The 17,906-nt window shown below is 39.7% G+C and overlaps 1 protein-coding gene across 1 annotated transcript in view; it reads right to left on the bottom strand.

Annotated features, from left to right (window-relative positions):
• Nucleotides 1-17,906, bottom strand: part of LOC149449871 (myosin-9) — an 88,074-nt gene that overhangs the window by 55,612 nt on the left and 14,556 nt on the right. The window contains exons 7-16 of the mRNA XM_089692607.1: nucleotides 16,698-16,793; nucleotides 14,498-14,616; nucleotides 14,203-14,355; nucleotides 13,652-13,825; nucleotides 13,392-13,565; nucleotides 11,689-11,803; nucleotides 2,440-2,633; nucleotides 2,214-2,335; nucleotides 1,594-1,663; nucleotides 1,312-1,472 (exon numbers count right to left, since the gene is read on the bottom strand). Coding sequence (XP_089548733.1) covers nucleotides 1,312-1,472; nucleotides 1,594-1,663; nucleotides 2,214-2,335; nucleotides 2,440-2,633; nucleotides 11,689-11,803; nucleotides 13,392-13,565; nucleotides 13,652-13,825; nucleotides 14,203-14,355; nucleotides 14,498-14,616; nucleotides 16,698-16,793 — 1,378 coding nt within the window. The remainder of the gene's footprint in view (nucleotides 1-1,311; nucleotides 1,473-1,593; nucleotides 1,664-2,213; nucleotides 2,336-2,439; nucleotides 2,634-11,688; nucleotides 11,804-13,391; nucleotides 13,566-13,651; nucleotides 13,826-14,202; nucleotides 14,356-14,497; nucleotides 14,617-16,697; nucleotides 16,794-17,906) is intronic.

The raw sequence follows: 17,906 nt of genomic DNA, 5'->3' as shown, positions 1-17,906 counted from the left end.
AGCAGGTCTCACTCACCCTTCTCTTCCCCGGATGGTGGCTCCAAGCTTGGGTGGAGGGTCTTCACAGCAGCTCTGTCCTGGGGAGGGGGGGGGATTCCTCTGGGCTTCCAACTCTGTACCTGGGTTTTTTTTTTTTTCCTCTGGGCTTCGTCTCAGGGATGCAGGGTGGGTCTCCTGGCGCTCCCAGGCTCCCTGACCCAGAATCGAAGAGTCAGCTGGCCGGGGGCCCCAGGCAGCAATAGACCGGGGGCTACAGACAGTAGCCAGCCGGGGATTATGGGCAGTAGTTAGCCGGGGGTTGAGGGCATCAGAGAGCCGGTAACTGTAAGCCGGCATCTCTCCGTCAGATCAGGCGGCCGGCCTTCTCTCCCAGAGAGCCTCCGCGGCCGGTCACACACCCCCGCCACGTCACTCCGCTCTCCAGCCTTCCGGGTCCCTCTCTCACCAAGGACCGGAGAGGCCGGCCCGTCACTGCGACCCTCGTCTGGCTCCCAACTCCGGCTCTCCGGGCTCCACTCCACGGCCCTCCAGACTCCGGTGAGTCGGCTCCTAAGGGTCACCAGGGAGGTCGGGGAGCGGTACCTAGCCGAAGGCTAGTGCCGCTCACTCCCCACAGCCGCCATGACCAGGCTCCTCCCACCAGCACCTGCCGATTACCAATAAATTGTACAACTAATCAGATTATGAAAATCTTTAGTTGCACGCTAACTAGTTATTCATTGGATCTAGAAGTTGGGGGGAAAAAAAAGCTGAAACTACTTTACACTAGAAGTTAGTAAGCCCTAACTACAATGCATGCTGAAGTTCATATTTCCAGATAATTGATGAATGGCATATAACGGCTGCCCGACCACCCTATAGCAAAACTGCCACAGGGTGGCAGGGCTGCACAAAATCAAGTATATATACATGCGATTTTGCATTTCTGGGTAGGGAGCACATGCGCCGCCCTGGGTGGCTATAGCTGTCGATCACTGGGTCCTGGCCAGGTATACCCCATCGGCACCCGGAGATTGCCGAGAAATACTGACAGGGAAGATGTATGTAAAAACAGATCTCTCCCCTGTCAGCACCAGCATGCTGCTTTGTATTGCTCTGCAACTGGATCAGCCATTTTCTGAAATATGCCATTTTATGTCAAGCATAAAGTCTCCAAAATGGAAAATATTTTGGTGTCAATGCCTCTAGCTGGAGCATAATTGTTGGCTTCAGTAAAATGTGCTGAATCTTTCAAGATTATTTAATGATTATGAAGACTAAACCCAAAACCCCTTACACACAAGCTACAAATACAATTTTACAGTTACCTACTTTCTGGCCAAGTAGCCTCTGCACCAAGCCTGGAAAGCAATAATCACATCTGTAATCTTCAAGTCCCGCTCTTCTTCAAGGTGAGCTAAGACACCAGCTCTGAAAAACACTTTGCTTTGACCAATGCGGTAAAGGTTGGAATCCAACTCAAGGGCTTTTATCTGTAGAAGACATTTATCAAAATAAAAAAAAAAGTTTGTGGAACTTTGTTTTACACTTCATTGAAGAATGCAGAATTATAGAACATACAGCATGTTAAATCTTATGCAGGTTTAATCTTACCATTAGAACGCATGCCTGCTTTCCATCCATGAAACCTTTGGGAATAGAATTTGGGGTGAGAATCTCATACCTTTGAGGAAATAAAAAGGAGTTTCGTTAATATAAACAAGCCTATATAACAAACCAATATGCATTCTGAACGCCTGACAAAAATACATATATAAAAAAAAAAAAAAGTAAAAATATCTCTGATCAATTCAAGTTTTATGACCAGAGTTTCAGGGTGAGAAATCACCTTCAGAATTAAGGGCAGGCTATCAAAGCAAATACTCTATTTATTCCCCACTGCCCCAGTTACCAGTTACTAAGCTTTTTAAACAATGTGGCCACACTGCAGCCCAGATAAAATAATTTTTGGTAATTGACCATATGACCCAATTGAAGGCGGGGGGGGGGGGGGAATAATAATTTCACAACACAATTTCACCTAGGAGATTAAATATTCTGATTTACATTTGTTTCTATAAAAATGGTTGTGTTAATGTTTGGCTTCCTTTCAGGTATTAATATGAATGAACCATGAACAGTTATGCATCTTTCATAATAGCTGAAGTATTCTCTATGTCAATTATTCACACGTTTAAAAAATAAAATTAATTTTAATCCTCTCTTTCACATACCGTTGTCTAAATTCCTGGAAGACAACTCTGTTGGGGAAGCCCTGCCTGCAGATACGAATTCCTTCAAGCACACCATTGCAGCGCAACTGGTCTAGCACCAAGTGGGCATCCAGTTTCCCAGCCTAGAAAAGAACGATAGAATTTAAAAAAAAAACAAAAAAAAAAAACAAAAAAAAAAAAAAAACACACCACATACTAGAAGCAGTCTAGATTTATCATGACATACCTTCTTTTCATGATTGGGAATAATACAACGCACAAAGTTTGGATTTGTGTTTCTCAGTGTGGCCATAAGTTTAGAAAGCTGCTCCTTATACAACTGACCCACAGTACGGAACATTCCTTTTCTAGTCTTGAACGCACCAGGCAAAGCAGCCTCACTCATGCCAGCAACTTGATCCAAGCCAACAATGCGATCCACTAAAGTTGAAACAAGCATATGAGCACAAAAACAGGCCTAAATAACAATAACATGGTGTTTTACTGGACAAATTAACTTGTATTTTTAGAACAGTAATAAAAAGTCAGTATTTTCTTCGAGTGTCAAGAAAACCCTCACGCAGATTTACTTCAGAGCCAAAACTAACAAACATTCACAACAAAACTAAATAGCTTCAATGGTAAGGCTAAACTGAAATGTACAATGTATCATCTTTTGTCTGCTGTTTTCTAAGGTAGGGCTTACTATCCAGAAGAAACTCTTGCATGGGTCCCTTCAACAGGTGTAACCCTCCGCTCTCCCACTTTTGCTGCATGCTAGAAGAAAATATTTTTCTTGTGTATAGACTAATGAAAGCTACCATTCTCAAAAGGAAGATGAATTTTAATATGTGGGCCACAACACTACTGTGGGCGCTGGTGGTTAGTCTGGAGAATGCATCTTCATCAGATGCTGGATCTTTCTATGGGAATCTGGCCCTGAAGAGGAGGAATGGAGCACACAAAGTGGTAGGTGTAGGAACGTGGTAAATATATACAATCAAAATTACAAAAGGATGATTAGAGATGACAGTTACCAGATAAGGTTGTGAGGGTGAAAACCTGACCAAAATTATATTCGCAAAACACTAATAGTGAGATACTACTTTGCATTTTGGGGGAAAAAACCCACACCCCACAAGGTCTATGTAAGAAATTCTTCCAAAAGGCCTTAACCTATATGGTTATACTATTCCAAATTCTTACAAACACAACCACTGGTAAAACGCACAATAAAAACAGACTACTGCTATGAAAAAATGATTTGAAAATGAATATACCTTTAGGGCTCTTGCACATGGAAGTAAAATACGACTGAAGTGCCCAAGAGCCAGAGTTGCTGAGTAATTCTGCCAAGAGTTATACATTACAGAATATACAGGGGTTGTGCAAAATTTGTTTGTTAAACAAAAATTGCTAACCAACATGGTGATGGACCTACTTTGGCATCCAAGACAGCCTGAATTCACCTAGGAATTGACAAATTTAAGTCTTGGATGGTGGACAATGGAATCTGATATTTCATTTCAAAGCCATGATTTCTAATTTTTTTTAGGGACTCTAATGACTGGCATAGTACCACTGGATTGGAGTAAGGCCAATGTGGTGCCAATATTTAAAAAGGGGTCAAAATCTTTACCAAGTACTTATAGACCTGTTTAACTTTTATAGTTGGGAAGATACTGGAGAGTTTAATAAAAGACCACATAGATGAGTTCTTGCTGGAAAAAAATATTTTAAGCAACAGACAACATGGATTCATGAAAGACAGAATTTGTCAAACAAATCTGATTTCTTTTTAGGAGGTGAGCAAAACCTGGGACAGAGGGGTAGCGGTGGACGTGGTATTCTTGGATTTTGCAAAAGCGTTTGACACAGTTCCCCACACATGGCTAATGTGTAAGGTAAAGTCTACAGGCTTGGAAAAATCTGTATGTAAATGAACAGAAAACTGGCTAAAAGATCGTATTCAGAGAGTAGTGGTTAATGACTTATACTTTGAATGGTCTAGGGTTGTCAGTGGTGTACCCCAAGGTTCAGTGTTGGGACCCTTACTTTTTAATATATTTATAAACGATATAGGGTCGGAGATTAAAAATCCCATTTCAGTCTTTGCAGATGACACCAAGCTGTGCAGTGGAATAACGTCCTTACAGGAGGTCTTCAATTTACAAGCTGACCTCATTGCACTGTTTAATTGGGCAACTATGTGGCAAATGAGGTTTAATGTTGATAAAATGTAAGGCTATGCATTTGGGGGCTAAGAATATTACTAGGGGGGAGTACAACTGGGGGAATCAATGGAGAAGGATCTGGGGGTTCTGGTAGATCACAAGCTTAATAATGGCATGCAATGCCAAGCTGCGGTTTCTAAAGCGAGCAAAATCCTCTCTTGTATTAAAAGAGGTATAGACTCCAGAGAGATATTTTATCCATGTACACATAATTAGTAACACCTCATCTGGAATATGCAGTTCAGTTTTGGGCACCAATTCACAAAAAACATTGGAGAACTGGAGAAAGTACAGAGAAGGGCAACTAAACTGATAAGAGGCATGGAGGAGATCAGCTATGAGGAAAGATTAGAGGAACTGAATTTCTTCTCTTGGGAAGAGGAGAAGGGGGGATATGATCAACATGTATAAGTACATCAGTGGTTCATATAGTGAACTCTGTGTAGAGCTATTCACCCTGAGGTCGTCACAGAGGATAAGGGGGCACTCTATGTCTGGAGGAAAAGAAATTTAAATCTCCAAACACGGAAAGGTTTCTTCACAGCGAGAGCTGTGAAAATGTGGAATAGACTCCCTCAAGAGTTGCTTCTGGCCAGCTCAGTGGATTGCTTTTTTTTTTTTTTTTTTTTTTTTTATTTAAAAAGGCCTGGATTCTTCTTAGATACACAGAATATAACTGGATACTAACATTTATAGGTAAAGTTGATCCAGGGAATATCAGATTGCCTCTCGGGGATCAGGAAGGAATTTTTTTCCCTACAGGAGCAAGTTGGATCATGCTTTGCTGGGTTTTTTTGCCTTCCTCTGGATCAACTGTGGTTATAGGATAAATTTTTTTTTTTTTTTTTTTAATGGTTGAACTGGATGGACTTTTGTCTTTTTTCAGCCTGACTAACCATGTAACTATATTTTTCATGCAAAAATCTTTCAGGTTCTCAGATACTATGAAAAAAGAAAAAAAAAAAAAAAAAAAAAGCCCAAACTTTGTTCTCCACAAACGGACCATGGTGGCTCTATGATATTGAGGTCCAATGAATGCAGCAACCAGGGAAGGTGCAATATTTCGCCTGTATGCTCGTCACACCACAATTGACACCAGCTGTGTGAATCAGAATTATATTCTTGGTGCAGAAATGGTTTCCCAAAGACAGCACTGTTTACCATATAGTGCACATGGTTGGCCAAAATTTGTAAATAGTCGCTGCCAGTGACTCTACCTTTCAAGGTGAGGCTGGGGCCTGCAGAACACCAAGATATGTCTGCCCAATCCAGGATTGCGCCACCACCATGCTTTACTGTTGGCACAAGACAGTTGTGGCCGTAAGCTTGGGACTGTTCGCCACACAAACATGTCCAGTGGTTAGGAAAATTGATTCATTGGACCATATTCGTTTTCCACTGATCGATAGTAAAATGATTCATCTCCTCTTCTGAGTATTAATAAATTGGTCACTAGTGGTTTGGCTATTGCAGTTTGTCTGTGAATGTTTTTCTTGTGGAGTTCCCTCCGCACAGTTTTTATGGACACTGGCTTTGGAAGACAGATTGAGCTCTGTAGAGTACACCCCTCACATTTTTGTAAAAATTTTATTATATCTTTTCATGTGACAACACTGAAGAAATGACTATGCTCCAATGTAAAGTAGTGAGTGTACAGCTTTTATAACAGTGTAAATTTGCTGTCCCCTCAAAATAGGTGACTACACCCCTAAGTGAAAATGTCGAAATTGAGCCAAATTAGCCATTTTCCTTCCCCGATGTCATGTGACTCAGTGTTACAAGGTCTCAGTTGTGAATGGGGAGCAGGTGTGGTAAATTTGGTGTTATCGCTCTCACTCCTCATTGCAAAGAACTCTGAGGATCGGAGAAAAAGAATTGTTGCTCTACATAAAGATGGCCTAGGCTATAAGAAGATTGCCAAGGCTCTGAAACTGAGCTGCAGCATGGTGACTAAGACCATACAGTGGTATAACAGGAGAGGTTCCACTCAGAACAGGCCTCGCCATGGTCGACCAAAGAATTTGAGTGCACATGCTCAGGGTCATATCCAGAGGTTGTCTTTAGGAAATAGACGTATGAGTGCTGCCAGCATTGCTGCAGAGGTTGAAGGGGTAGGGGGTGAGCCTGTCAGTGGTCAGACCATACGCCACACACTGCATCAAATTGGTCTGCATGGCTAAAAATGATGATCAAGAAAGCCCGCAAACAGTTTGCTGAAGACAAGCAGACTAAGGACATTGATTACTGGAACCATGTCCTGTGGTCTGATGAGACCAAGAAACGTATTTGGTTCAGATGGTGTCAAGCGTGTGTGGCAGCAATCAGGTGAGGAGTACAAAGAAAAGTGTGTCTTGCCTACAGTCAAGCATGGTGGTGGGAGTGTCATGGTCTGGGCTGCATGAGTGCTGCCGGCACTGGGGAGCTACAGTTTGAGGGAACCATAAATGCCAACATGTACTGTGACATACTGAAGCAGAGCTTGATCCCCTTCCCTTCAGAGACTGGGCCACAGGGCAGTATTCCAACATAACGACCCTAAACACACCTCCAAGACGACCTTGCTAAAGAAGCTGAGGGTAAAGATGACGCACTGGCCAAGCATGTCTCCAGACAAACCCTATTGAACATCTGTGGGGCAGGCTCAAAAAGGAAGGTGGAGGAGCGCAAGGTCTCCAACATCCACCAGCTCCGTGATATCGTCATGGAGAGGAAGAGGAATCCAGTGGCAACCTGTAAAGCTCTGGTGAACTCCATGCCCAAGAGAGTTAAGGCAGTGCTGGAGAATAAAAAATGGTGGCCACACAAAATGACACTTTGGGCCCAATTTGGACATTTTCGCTTTTATTATTGGACTTTTATTGCCAGTGGTTTAGACATTAATGGCTGTGTGTTTTTTTGAGGGGACAGCAAATTTACACTGTTATACAAGCTGTACACTCATGTGTTATCACATAAAATTGCATGCAAGAGCCCTTATTACATATTGTTAAAATTTAAAAACGAGCCCTGTGACTTCCTAAAATGATGATATTCATCCATAATTCCTTCACAGTCTGAAGTTGGGTTTCAGTTTTACAGCCTCTCAGAGATGAGGAAAGAGGTGCTCCAATAGCAGTGCCTCTGTTGTGAGCTTTGAAGATTTATTCTGTATTGGAGCTACAGAAAAACAAAAAAAAAAAAAAAAAAGTCTGTGGGGGCTGGTAAAAACACTTTAATGACTATAGCCCAGGCACAGGGCTTTCTCCAATAAAATCCACACTACCAATTACTACCAATCTTTGCTCCAACAAGAGCTTAAACAGGACATTAGACAACTCTTCACCTCTTAAGATCTTAGAGGCAGAACACTTAAAAGTAATTTTACAGGACAAAAAAAAAACCTCCGCTAGAATTCAAACCAAAATTAGTATACACAAACAGGTTTTTAGAAATCACTAGCAAAGCAGAATGCATATTCTTTGAATATTTAATATATAAAGTTTATATAACTGAAACACCAACTTATAAAATTTGCCATAATAGGATAAGAGGCCATGATATTCAGTAATGTACTAAAGTTTTTAGACCTTATCAGAACTTATCAGAGGCTCTATTACTTGAATTAGTGAGTGCCACCAATGTTTTTTAGAATCAGTTATCTCAAAAGCAAGGAGGAGAAAAACCAGCTGTAAATATCCTTGGTGGAAAAATTCTACAAAAAGGTTGTCCAAAAATTAAAGTTTTATTTAGTTTTGGATAGAATGGAGACAGATGAGATCTCCTGTCATTGTTTTAAAGAGGTATTATAACTAAAAGCAAATATACTGCAGCTTACCAATTCTTAGATGTGATTGCTGCATTAGTTTTCTTTAGGCTCTTATTTTCACCTGGTAGTCTGGAGCAACCTGATAAAATAAAAGATCCAACAGTGCAGACCTAAAGTGCACAAATGAAACTATATATAAAAACTTCAAACAAACCATCCAGTAAAAATTTTGACCGATTAGAAGAATATCAGAATCCTTTAGAGCATGAATAAACAAACTCAATATCTTATATATAAATGGCATGTATAAAATAAACCCCAAATAAAATGACAAAGTGCTTAATGCCAAAAATATACAACAGTTTGTGAATCCAAATAGTCCACAATCTTTAATGTACGTTTGTTTATTAATGCTAAAGGATTCTGATATTCTTATAATTGGGCATATTTTTTTTACTGGATGATTTATGTTTGACATTTATATATACAGAGATTAGTTTGTACTTTAGCACTGCACATTAAGAAAAAAACTGTTGCTCCAACTGCAATGTGAGCTGGAGTTTGGCACTCATTTGTTTAGTGTATCTAAATCTGCTAGTGCATCTAACACTCCTCTCCCCAGACTGACAATGGATGAAGGAGCACAGGGGCACCTTTGGACAGAAGCAGAGTGTGGATCACTCCTACAGGAAGGGCATTACTGGACAGATCACCAGGTGAAAAAGAGGGGGATCTAAGAAACCAAAACTAATGCAGCCACCACATATAAGGATTAGTAAACTAAAATTACATTTTTGGTTAGGGGTTTTATACTGCATTTATTCCTACCTGTGCCCCCATTAGGGGGATGCATACCCTCCATTTGTCCTGTTAATCATTATTACCAAAAGTGAAAAAATCCCAAATTGAGATGTCACCAGGATAGGAATAGAGGCAAAATCTTCCAATGGAGACACTAAATCTGGTGACAACCAGGGATTCCTTCACTTTGGAGGGATTTCCTCTCACTTTTTGTTTACACTATGGGGCAGGAAAGTGGAGGGGAATATTCCTGTGACACAGACAAAGGCTTGATAGGGGTTACTACTTTCCCTTTACACTACCTAAAATGAGAAAAATTGCCTTTAGTTCTACTTCTAGTGTATATCTATAAGCAATTTTTTTTTAAACATACAGTGGTAAAGTGTTAGACCCTCTGTCAAATTTGAATTGCTTTCTGTGTCCCAAGAAGAGGCAAGGAGAAATCTTCCAATGGGAACTACTGTTCCAGGGGCTACTGTCTAGGGGGAATTCCCCTAACATTGAGAGATTTCCTCTAACTTACCATTATGTTTCAGATAGAAAATGAAGGGAAATTTCCTCTTTGGTACACAGACTGCTGCAAAACCTGGCATGGAGTTTTAACAAGAGGTGCAACGAAGTTTTGGCTGAAAACACCCCTATCGGCCGTTGGTCAATATGAAAATATGCACCGATTCAGGTGCCGCCCGCCCATTTCCACACCGCCCGCACATGCCCCCTGCTCAGTAGCTCACCGCCTTACCTGAGAAACCACTGAACGATCCCGGCGCTGGGCATAGAGATCATTGAAGGAAAGATGGCCCCCACTCATGTCTATTCCCTTGGAGGACCGGAGAGATGTCACTTCAGGTTTCGGCGCCTTGTAAAACAAGGCTTTTTTGTAAAGCACTAGATCAATGCTTTTTTGATCTAATGCTTTACATCGTAGAGATATGGGGCCTTATTGACCCCATTATCTCTCCATAAGGAGGACTTGTCACTAATTTCTATGACAAGGGATGCATGCATTCCTTTTTTTCTTTTTTTTTTTTTTTTTAAAAAGGGACAGTAAAAAAAAAAAAAAAAAAAGTGCCCCCGTGCTCACATGTAGTGAACGAATATGTAGGCCATGCCAACATATGTAAACTGTGTTCAAAACCACACGTGAGCTATCGCCATGAACTTCAGAGCAAGAGCAATAATTCTAGCACTAGACCGCCTCTAACTTTACACTTGTAACCTGTAGAAATTTTTAAAGCGACACTCAAGATTTTTAATTACCATAGTTTGATGCCATTCCCCAAGCATGCGCAATTTTAAAAGCATGACATGTTGGGTATCCATTTACTCTGCGCAACATCATCTTTCATATTTTACAAAACAAATTGGGGTATATAGTGAGTTTTCATTTCGGTGCACCTTTTATGCACTACCCAAAAACTTAAAAAAATTACTACACATACATTGTAAAGCCAAACTCCATTCAACGTTTAGTTTTAGAGAAAATGGGGAAGGAGTCTAATTTCTGCTTGCATCCACTGGCAATCTCATTCCCTGTACCTGTCTATTCAACATTTGGAGAGTGTGATTGTCATCAGGACAGGAAGGCACAGACAGCAATAAAAACAATGTTAAACCTTACACACACACTTACACGACAAGGTCTCCATTTTAAAATGTTTACAATACTCAACAGTACTGCCTCCAGTTAATGAAATACTCTTCTTGCAGAGCTATAAGTATACGTTTACCCAGCATATGCCTGGGATAAGTTAAAGAGGTATTAAACCCCAAACCAAAAGGTCATATAGCAGCTTACCAATCATTAGATGAAGTGGCTGTATTTGTTTTTTAGGCTTTTTCCTGCTCTGTTTTCCCCTGGTGATCTGACCAGTAACATCTCTTGTATTATACAGACATCTCTCTGGATAAAGGCGTACAGGGGGCAGATTTGGACAGCAGCATGTACTTGCATGTTTAAATACAGTAAAAAACTGAAGCTGCACTCCAATACTTTATAAATCAGTTACAGCAATCTTTCTTTTGGGATAAAAGATTTTACATAACTAAAGGTCCATTGCATCCCATAAACTGCAAGAGTGCTTTTCTGTTGAAAAAACAGACTTGCTGGCTGGATCAACAGAAGAAAATAGAAAGCCTAAAAAAAGGATACCAATACAACCATCACATCCAATAATTGGTAAGGTGCAATATAAGAAAGGTTTGCTTTTGGGTTTAATACGGCTTTAAAAATATCTCATGTCTAGTCAGGTACTGCGTCCTCTGGTAACAGATACATGCAAGATAATATAATTCTGATAAGTTCAAAAACACTTCAAAACAACATTACAAAGTATCAAATAATGATTGTGTGTTCTAGATTTAGTGGCTGTTTACGACGTTGAAAGACTTTGTGCACTGGGTGTATTTAAATGCCATTTGGGGACTTGTGTTTGAAGCTTTGTGAGCAAACTTTATTAGACAGGTGAGTAGCCACACCATGCACCACAATACCTGCTATTTTCATTCACCTGTAGGTGTACAGAGTCCACTTCCGTAGATCTAATAAGGAGGAAATAAGGTGGCATGAAGAAAGTTTTGAACAGAAGTGAAAAGACTGGACCTCTGAACTGGAAGAGGGGATTCAAAGACTTGGCAGCAGGTTCACCAGCTACAAAGTTGAAGCTTAATATATAGAACTCTTCTACAAATAACATCCCCTGTTACAAATGCTTACCATCTTTCCAAAGTTCACAAACAAATTTATCAGATGACTGATTAAGAAGTGTTGCAACATTATCATTTAGTGGGTCCATATTTTTCATCAGCCACTCATCTGCTTTGTAATCCACCTAAAAACAAACAAAAAAAAACAAAAAAAAAGTTAAAATTAAAAACCAGTACACAGATCTTGTGCTGCACATGTTCAACAAGCCTGTTAAAAAAAAAAAAAAAAAAAAAAATTTCTGGTCCAACAACAGCCATTGTTCTAAAGCACTTAAACACCAAAAGAAGCAATTTTTGCACCCTTGTTGTACGCCTTACCCCAGTAAACAAATAAATATATACGTACATAAGGAATCATCAACCCCAGTGACAAAGTAAGCAGATTTAATAGCTCTTGAAATATGATGCCACAAAATTTGGAAATATCCTGAGGTAAAGCCTTGTTCAGACGGGTGCTGATACCCATAATGAAGCTGCTGGTAAAGAAGGGGGGGGGGGAGAAGACGAGACATTTGACAAAAAAAAAAAAAAATAATTGTTTGGGGTGGGGGGTGGTGAGGGGTTAAAGCCACCACCAGGTTTTTATTACTGTCTCTGTCCCGAGGTTAGGGGGATGAGCCGCTACAGGCTCTGGAAGGATCCCAGCAAAAGTCGGGAACCCCTCAGCGTCTCTATGCACAGCAGAGAGCTGGAGCCACAAGCTGCACCTGCCCCCTCCTCAGCACTCCAGTGATCGCCAGAGAAGCAGTCTGTCATAGCTCTCCGTTCAGGGCTGACAAAAATAAAAAAGTAATCAGCAGTTATGTGATAATCAAGTTCTTGGGCTGAAGCATACAGGTGAGTGGATTTTTTTTTCTACAAACCCACACTTTAAATGTAAACGCCCAATATATTTTTAAAATTTTATATAGCACTAACAGTTTGCACAGTACTTTACAAAATGGAATGAGACTTTACAGTTATAATACAATAGGAATCAGAGTGCACTGCTCGTAGCTATAGTAAACCTCTGCCCAGACTATACAGTGTGTTTATACAAGCTCATGCATTTAAAGCACTAAAAAGAAGAAGTCCTCCATCACATCTGCAGCTGTAAGCACTATAGGGAAATTCATCTTCAAAATTCACAAGACAAGCAACAAAATAACTGTTAAATGTCAAGTCCTATGAATTCACCAAATTCTTTAATAGTTTGAATAGCCAAGAATTAGTAATGGCATGTATTGTGGAGATGCAATACAAAATATTATAGGCCTCATTCAGTTATCTGCCCAAGCATAATGCCTCTAAAGTGCTTTATTTGCCAGATGGTAAGAGCAAGAGTTTATATTACTATGACAGAAAAGTGGAGAGACAGGGCACATCCAATATATTAGACTTCCAGTGGGCTAGAGAATTTTCAGAATTTTGGGTTCAGCAAAAAATTGTTCCAAACAAGCATGTAAAAAAAGGACCATTGTCTAAAATTGCCAAAGTACAAGTCATTGGGATATACCCGTATAGTTGTGCCAGAATTTGGGTTCTGCATATATTAATTGTAAGATAAAGCCTGTTTGGTTATCGTGAATAGAGTGACAGTATTTATTCCAATAGCCAATATTTGTTAATTTTTTGTGGCGTGAAAACAGAATTGTATTAGAGCTCCTTCAATTGTACAGTTTACAAGAACTGATTATTTCACATGAAGATAATTCAAAAACCATGACACCTTACCTTCCCAGCATAGTGCATTATGCAAAAATCAGCCTTATCCTTAAGTTGCTTGGGCTTTTGGAACTTTGAGTGAGAACCTTGTTCCTGTACCACTTTCTCCACAAAACTCTTATCAGTAGCCTTGGGAAACCAACATTCCTCATCTAAGAGAGCCAGAACACCTGGGGGACCAGCCTGTAAATAAACAGCGCAATTACAAACTTAGGGGTTAAAAAAAAAAAAATTATATATATTTCTATAGCTAGCTCCAATATACTCACTGGTTTTTCTATCAAGTCAATACAAGGCTGAAGATCCAAGCCAAAGTCAATGAAGTTCCACTCAATACCTTCTCGCTGGTATTCCTCTTGTTCGAGTATAAACATAGTGTGATTGAAGAGCTGCTGCAGTTTCTCATTGGTATAATTAATGCAAAGCTGTTCAAATGAGTTCAGCTACAGGAAATATGGAGGGGGAGTTGATTAAACACTACTCATATGCTTAGACTAGTGTGATACTTAAAGTAGTTGTAAACATTCTAAAAAAATACAAGCTCTCTATCATCATGTACTATATTGCAATGTACTTAAACATGGCAGTTATTTTACTTCTGCAAAACACTCAATTAGCTTGTATCAACCCCTCAACTTAAGCTCACATGCTCAATACAGATAAGCTATATTTATTTAAACAGTGGTGTGAACCACTTTAAAAATTCTAAAATAAAACTCAATTGGATATCCAATTTAAAAGCCAATGCAGATTTTCAAATATGAGTTAGTGTTCGAAAGCCACCTAGTCAGGTAGGTATGAATAAAAGCGGACAATTTACCTCAAATATTTCAAAGCCCGCAATATCCAGAATGCCAATAAATGAAGCTCCTTGTCTCTTCGTTTTGTCTAAGGCTTTGTTGATACGCATGACAAGCCAACGGAACATGCGTTCATAAGTTGCTTTAGCAAGAGCCTCTATTGCGAAGTCAGCCTAAGGAAAGGTGGGAGTTAAATTTAATCAAACTGAAAAGTAACCTAAAAAAACACCAAAAAAAAAAAAAAAAAAAAAAAAAAAAAAAAAAAAAAAAAAAAAAAACACACATATCAACCCATTTTAACGGGATAAAACTCACCTGCTCTTTGGTCTGGGCTTTCTGAACATAGTCTCGTCCGACCTTAATGCGGGGCATAAGGATAGCTCGTGTAAAGTCATTCACATTAATGCCCAAAAGATGACAAACTTTCTGGGCAGCTATAGAGAAGAAAAAAAAAAAAAGTAAAAAAAAAAAAAGTCAAGACTCCCAACAGACCATTAATTTTTTTTTCTTTTTATAGACTAAGAAAAATTTTACCTGTGCATTAAGAGTTTCTGAAATGAACCAAAACCTTAAAGAACTATATGAATCTCAGGCATCCTACAGAGATTTAGGATGGATCCCCACCTGTACATGTGTAAAGTGTGTCAATTCAAGCTGGACAAGTGCTGTGCGTTTTGGGGGTGGTCAATGGAGGTCTAATGAGCAACCATTTAATTTAATGCAAAAAACACATGCACCTTGCTGCTGTGCATTGGGCCAAGTATGTTTTCTTGGTGCATGAATGTTTGTTGAAGACCCACAGGAACAAAGGGACAACAGTATCAAAACGTTTGACGTATCAAATACCACACGTGATAGATGGGCCTACAAACCAGCCAAACTGCATAATATAAAACTATCGCAGACTTCCCTGCAAATGGAAGAGAAACGCTGCCACGGTGTTTTCATCTTCAGCCGTCTTCGTTCTGAGTTCATGGGCTCTGGCTGTTTGAATGGCCGGGCTGCAATGACATGTGCATGCACGCGGGAGCCCCAGTTTTAAACACAGCAGTCTTCATTTCACAGAATACAGTTTGCCCCGAATGCAGAGAGTCACTGCGCATGTGCAGTTTGAATGGCTTGGCCCACAATGATATCACTACTGTGCATGTGCAAAGGAGACATGGCATGGTGCTCTGCATTCAACGGCATACTGTTTACGCCAGCAGATGGTCACTGCGCATGTGCAGATAACATAAATCGGCCATTGCCAATGTGAATATCTCCTTGATAGTTTACCACCACTTTAAATGAGACTACTACAATATATTTTGGATAAAAGTCAACTTTATCCAGAAAGATATTTCAGCTATACTTAAATACTGGTCAACTGTATGACACACAGAAACAATACCAGGATATCCTCAATGTTCCGAGCATCACTCAAGTGTTGGCATTAGAAAGTTTCACCTTTAGTTAGCATAAGTAAAGCGGGCCATAAATGGATAGAATCTCTAACAAACCTCAGAACATTCAAATGTTACAAAGATTTTGATCCATTTTAATCAATTTGATTGCTTTTGGAATGAATATCAACTTCACTGAATGAAAATCGCAGAGTTAGAAGTCTGTTCAAGAACAAAAATTTTCCATCCTGCTTTTTTGTTGGACTGCAGTAGGCAAAAAAAAATAAAAAATTTTTACCCACTAATCATTAAGAAAAAACCCCAACTTTCTTAGAACATTATTTTCCTAAGAATTTTTGTTAGAAATCCTACCCATCTATGACCAGCTTTAAAGTAGAACTATAGGCAAAACATTTTTCATTTTGGAAAGAGCAAGGAAAGAATTTTTCTTCTTTTGCCATCTGTATCCCACTTTGGATAATTTTCCTTCATTTCCTGTCCCATAGCCAAAACAGAAGGCGAGAAGAAATCCCTGCAAATTAGCCAAAACAGGAGGAGGAAAGAAATAACTGCAAATTAACAGAATCCTTTGGAGACCCCCAGGACACTAGTATTGTCCCCCATTGAAAGGTTTACCCTCTATTCGTTTTCTGATTAAATCCCCAAATTTGCAATTTTATTTTCACTTTCAATAAAGGCAAGAAGGAAAAATAAAAAAAATAAAAAAAAAAAAAAAAGGGGTGACTCTCCTTAACGAGGGCACGGATAGCAATAAAGCCTGGCCAGGGTTCTAATCTCTTCACTCTATCCACAGGAAAAAAAAAAAAGTTTTGCCTTTAGTTATAATTTACGATTCACTTAATGAGCAGCAACTACTTGGAAAGGGAAGAATACATCTTCAAGACATTGACATCTTAAAGTTTTTGTTCTTTGGAGGTGGCAAGAACACAAACCCTTAAATGGGAAATCCCACCAGTGAAGTTTCCAGATATTGTTTAAGTATTACTTAAGCATTTAAAAGAGATGGAAATAGGTAGGACCAAGATTAGCTCTTTAAAATAAAAAAAAATTAGTTTAAGCAATATCAAACCCACAGCCACACCAATTCATGGAAACATAAAAACCCATACCTGTGTTGTCAGGCATGGAAGCCTGATCTGTGTTGCGCTCCTTCTTAAATGCAATGTTACCCAGTTGCAGGACTCCAGAAATAACTCGCAACAACCCTGATTGGGGGGAGGGGGAGGGAAAAAAACAAAAAACACAACTGAGCTTCATTATTAGTTCACAAGGCAAGCTATCACATAAGGACAAATAGGGAGACTCAGGAGATTGGGGCCAGTCGCAGCTTTTACAAAAATGTTGAGATAACTAGAATTGCCGTCTCTATTGAACGATTTAGGGTTAAGCTTAGGGAAGGTGGTTAAGGGCTAAGATTTGCCTCTACTTTACAGTGGTTCTAAAGTCAAAACATTGTTTATCCTAATGCATTCCTTGTATTAAAGGTAAAGAAGAAAAAAAAACAAAAAGGCCAAACCAATGGGGAGCGTAGCAGCACAGCCACAAGACTGCTGTGTCAGGTGGACACAGCGGATCATGGCACTCGGTGAGCGACTGGGGTATCATGATTAGTCATAACGATAACATGATTACAACGTAAACAAAACTGTCATGAATGCCTTCCATTCATGACAGTTTTGCTTACTGTGGTGATTGGCCCACAGCTATCACATGGTCCCTGGCACCATGCAATTAGCTGTAGCCAATCATAGATCACAATAGTAAGTAAGCTGTCAAATAAAATCCATTCATGACAACTAGAATTGATTAAAAACCGTGATCACTGTTATAAGCAATTAGAAAAAAAAAAATAATAAATCCCTGATCACCCGCCACCCCCCCCCCCCTCCCCAGAGTATGTTACTATGGTGACACTGAACTACTCTGATGAAAGTATGAAGGGGGGGGTTGAAAAGGGGTAGAGGGAAAACAGGTTTAAGTCTGAATTAAAAAGAAAATATAATAAACATTTTCTATCATCCTTTCAGCCTCTTTACAACCACCTACTGTTTACATGCACTCCAGCAAAGGTTACATGGCATTTCTAAGGACAGGATTCCAGATTGCAACAGTCGACCATGCTCAAGTAATATGCGTCTAAGTGGCCACTTTAAAGTTTCCATTGGAAGCCCTTGTGACATGATGACAACACAGAAGCATAGCTGGGAAGGAGGGATAGAGCTGCCATCGTGTAGCAGGAAGTGTCAGCACAAGGACCTTCAAAGCAAGATTAAAAAAAAAAGTATGGGTTTATTTTTTTAGCTTTATCCTATTCACTG

The sequence above is a fragment of the Staurois parvus genome, unplaced genomic scaffold, assembly GCF_062004578.1.
Source record: "Staurois parvus isolate SC_StPar_1 unplaced genomic scaffold, SC_StPar_1.0 ptg000597l, whole genome shotgun sequence".
In the NCBI taxonomy this organism is placed as follows: domain Eukaryota; kingdom Metazoa; phylum Chordata; class Amphibia; order Anura; family Ranidae; genus Staurois; species Staurois parvus.
This window is presented reverse-complemented; position numbering and strand designations above follow the sequence as displayed.